At 36.9% G+C, this 4,751-nt stretch overlaps 1 protein-coding gene across 1 annotated transcript; it reads right to left on the bottom strand.

The window, feature by feature from the left end:
* Positions 1-1,108: 1,108 nt before the first annotated feature.
* On the bottom strand, positions 1,109-4,404 carry LOC306899758 (extracellular calcium-sensing receptor-like; the record flags this gene model as incomplete). The annotated part of the gene is made up of 6 exons (XM_079466229.1): positions 1,109-2,022; positions 2,185-2,308; positions 2,649-2,876; positions 2,971-3,717; positions 3,808-4,096; positions 4,205-4,404. 6 exons carry the CDS (start codon positions 4,402-4,404, stop codon positions 1,109-1,111), a joined length of 2,502 nt encoding a protein of 833 aa, XP_079322355.1.
* Between the last annotated feature and the right edge of the window lie 347 nt (positions 4,405-4,751).

Raw genomic sequence — 4,751 nt, 5'->3', positions numbered from 1 at the left:
AAGCATTCAGATAATGTTTTTAAAAAGGCTTATCAACGTTAAGGTTTATTGAGAAAGCTGAGGAGTTTTAAAATTGAAAAGATCATTTTTAAAGTGAGGTGACCTATTTGTCAGATATGGTGACCCATACCCAAAATGTGACCTCTGGATTTAACCCATCCAATGATTAGTGAACACACACCACACCAAAAGTCGTGAAAAAAAACGTACAACGGGAGCAGTGGGCAGCTATCACTGCAGCGACTGGGGAGAAAGTAGGGGTAAGGTGCATTGCTCAAGGGCAACTCAGTCGTTACCTGCCAGCCCTGAGAATCGAGCCGGCAAAAATATGGTCATGAGTCCGACTCTCTAACCATTAGCCCCCCATTGACGTTATGTAATAGTCACGTATTTTGGCTAGCTGGGTATAAGGCATCAGTCTGCATCAGTTCAGCAGATTATTATATTGTGAACATACCAAGTGGTAGAAGATCTCCAGGCCAATAAAATTGAGTTGAATAATGAGGGTGTTTATTTTAGTAAAGGTGTAGACATTTATTTTTCAAATTGATTACGATTTTTGTACAGTTTAACTACACAGGTATGGTATTACTCTAGCAAAAAAATATGAATATAGTATAAAACCGTGTTAATTTAAATGAAATGCATTGGTAAAAGTTTTAACAAGTGATCGCTGATTTGAATGAAAATGCGGTCGGCATCACATCAGGGAGAGTTTAAATCTATCAGTTTGAATGTACTTTTGTAAACATTTTGTAGGTATTTTGTATATTACTATTTATTAACACTCTAGACACCAAAACATTTACAAAATAATAACCTATATATACTTACAAAAATGTTAAAAACAAAAAACGAATAGCCTGTAAACATTTGAGTTTCCTGTGCGGTGTGTATATATATGTGTAATTATAGAGCCTGCCGATCAACATTAGAGTGCCACCTTCAGGCTGAATTATGCATGGATTCAAAAGTGTTCTGCATTTGTTCAGATATTTGAATGGAAAACTTAAGCTAGTATTAGCCAAAAGGCAAAACACTTATTTGTTAACTGTTGTAACTGTTAGAAAATATAAATAAATAAAATGACTTTATATTTTAATATACTTTAATATGATTTAGATTGTGTTTTTGCCATCAAATGTTGCTTTGTATTTTGTTCAGGTTTAAACAAGATAATGTAGCATTTAGGTGCAAATATGCAGAATAATAAACCAAAGCTTGAAGCTAAAATGGCAAATATCTCCACAGCTACAGTAAATTTTCCAGGAGAACTGACATATGCTGGAATAAATGTGATCCACACAGCACAGAATATGAGCATACTGAATGTGATGAATTTAGCTTCATTGAAGTTATCAGGCAGCGTCCGAGCCAGAAAAGCCAGAATGAAGCACAAGACAGCAAGTAGACCAATATAACCCAGTACAGCCCAGAAACCAACAGTAGAACCCAGACTGCACTCAAGAATGATCTTCTCTTTATAGTATTTCACATTTTTATAGGGAAATGGAGGCGATATTGTTAGCCAAAGCACACAGATAAGAACCTGTATAAATGTAAATGAAAGAACACTGAGTCTCTGTTGAGGAGGCCCAAACCATTTCATGACATTACTTCCTGGAAGTGTGGCCTTGAAGGCCATTAACACAACTAATGTTTTCCCCAGAACACAAGAGATACAGAGGACAAAAGTGATCCCAAACGCTGTGTGACGTAACATACAGGACCACTCAGTGGGACGACCAATGAAAGTAAGTGAACAGAGAAAACAGAGAATCAATGAGAAGAGCAGCAGGAAGCTCAGCTCTGAGTTGTTGGCTTTTACTATGGGGGTGTCCTTCTTACTGTAAAAAAGGACTGTGACCAGCACAGTTATTACTACACCAAACAGTGAGAAAAAGACCAGCACTATACCCATAACTTCTGTGAATGACAGAAACTCTACAGCCTTTAACACACATTTATTTTTCTCAGCATTAGACCAGAATTCCCCTGGACACTGCATGCAGTTATTTGAATCTGGAAAGAAAGATTATAATCACTACAGTTAGAGACATACAGGAAATATATTGCATTTATAAACTCCTTTGACAAGAAAATGAATCCTGAACAGTAGAAGGAGAACACAAAAAGAACAACTAACCATTCTTCTTTGTATCTGTGAGATGGGCTGAAGTTTACCTGTCTCATTACTCATTTCTCCATCTGCACATGGAATACAGTCATAACAGCAGACAGGTCTTCCTTTCTGTACAGCCTTCCTAGTGCCTGGAGGACAACTCTCAGTGCACACAGATCTTGGCTTCTACATGCGAACATACATAGGTAGTTTTATTGAGATTAGGATATTGTATCTTTAGAGTATAAAGTAAAAAAAACACAATGGAAGCTGAAATTGTGTTTTAAACACTTGAATACATCTTTCAGTGTTTAGCTAATGTCCCTAAAGAAGGATGTTTCAGTATTATATTTCTACACTAGTCAGCAAAAACTACATTATTTCTTAATGTCATTCAGAATTAAATGTCATTCAGAAATGGCTTTGTGTTTTTTTCTGTCAAATCAGCCTATTACTGGGACCTGTTTGTCTAATACGAACGTGCATTTTATTTCAACCCATCTGTTTGGATAAACATGTAATTTACCTCCAACTGTCCTCCAGCCCAGATGATGTTTTCAGTGTTAAGCACAAAGCGCTGGTCAGGGGGCAGTGAGGCATCATAGTAACCCACTGCTTTAAACTGGAATGATCCATCAGAGTCCTGCTGCCAGTTCACAACTTCATACTGTGCTGCTACAGCACCAGTGCTGTCAAACCAGACACGATCTCCAAACTTTACTGTGAAATTGACCCTTTTCAGAGCCTTAACCACCTTGTAAAGGGGCATAATTGTAACATTATCATTGCTGCAATTTAACATATAATAATTAAAATGGAGATTTATTTTTCACTCATGAACTTTTCACCTGATGTGGTTGTATTGTCAGGGCATTTGCACAAATGTCTTGTTCTTTGCACTTGAGTATACGGTGTAGTGCATTTGCCACAGCATATACTGCTTTATAGACATTGCCTGAAAATCTATGTTCAGACAAATCTTCATTGTAATTTCTTAGCTCAAGTAGATCATGATATTTACTGCAGTCTAATTCAGCTTGAGCAGAATTCTTTGAGCATGGAAAAGCTGTTTTCCAGAATGATTTATTGACGAAATCTGCAAACCCTTCTATATTGATTCTTTTCATTGCAAACCCCAGCGACCCACACATCACATTAAGAGTATTGGAGGTGAATAAATTTTTTGATGTTATCCATCCTACCACTCCGATCATTTGGAGGCCTGTAATGTTTTGAATACTTAGCTGCTCAATAAGTAATTCCATTTCAAAAAATGCAACAAATGCAACAATCACTTTTGCTGTGCCTTGTTTCATTGTTTTTACCACTTTTAGGAGTTTTTCAGGCTCTGTTCGGTAGAATTTCACAGAGTACTCTACACAAATGCCCTCCGTTTTTGCTGCTTTTAGAAAATTTTCCATTCCACTATTCCCATACTCATTGTCAGTGTTCACAGCTCCAACCCAAGTCCAGCCTAAGTGCTTGACCAAAAGTGCCAGTGCTCTGCCCTGGTGATAATCACTGGCAATAGTTCTGAAGAATGAGGGGTAATCTTTCCTGTTACTGAGACATTCACATTGTGATGAGTGACTTATCTGAAAAGGATATCACAAGAATCACAAGATACAGTGAAACAGTTATCAGTCTGGCACTTGTATTAAAATGTTACTTTTATTCCTTCTTACCACTGGAATTTTAAAAGGTCCTGTGGTCCTGGAAAGATAAACTGTTGTAGAAGATTCTGTTTCTCCTATAATAGCATGGACAGGAGTCTGTCCATTGCATCTGTCCCCTGCTACAAACCCATGATCGTTCATCACTGCCAGAATTGCACTTATAGAAGACATTCTTGAAGCACAGCTATCATATATTCTATAGCCAATAGAAACATTTGGGAGCAAAGTTTCATTTTGGTTAATCTCCTCAATTGCAAAAATCATGGTTTGAGCCAGCCGGAAATCCCTAACACTCACACTGTAAAAAACATGAAACCATTAAGGTTTTAAAACATCATTTGTATTATAATAAATAGAATAGAATATCAGCTCTAATGTTTCTTAAACCATTTCCAATGTATCACACCTGGAACATGATACAAATTTAGGTTTTTGTTTGAACTCAAATGAAGGTAATGTTTCTTTAGTGTGAACTGGGAAAATTGCTCCAATATTTATTTCTCCATCCTTTGACAGCAGCGGGTATTTAGGGTCTCCCATAATTCGACAAAGAGTGTTTGCATTAAGGTGATGGAAAAGCAGGAGTGTGTACAGAAAAAAAAGCATCCCAAAAATTGAGCTCATCTGCAGCTGCAAAATGCAATTGGCCCTAAGTCTGTAATGGCTGTATTTTTATAGACACAGTATGGATGAATAATACGTAGGCAATGACCTCATTTAGGACGGAGCATGAGCCGAGCCAATTCCAGCAGGGGAATAGTTGTCTGTGTACCTTTCAGCCAATCATTTTTTCTTTTAAGAATTGAAAAAAAACATGACAATAAGCATTATTTCTTATCATTCTTTAGTAATCCAAAACAATTTTATATATTGAAACAGGTATGCAATAACGGTCTACTTTTTTGGAGGGCAATGAGCAATTATGAATATATGACTGGATGCATACTAGTTGC

This window comes from Barbatula barbatula (assembly GCF_947034865.1).
Source record: "Barbatula barbatula genome assembly, chromosome: 10".
NCBI lineage: Eukaryota > Metazoa > Chordata > Actinopteri > Cypriniformes > Nemacheilidae > Barbatula > Barbatula barbatula.
Note: the sequence above shows the minus strand (reverse complement) of the source record. Positions and strands in the feature narration are given on the sequence as shown.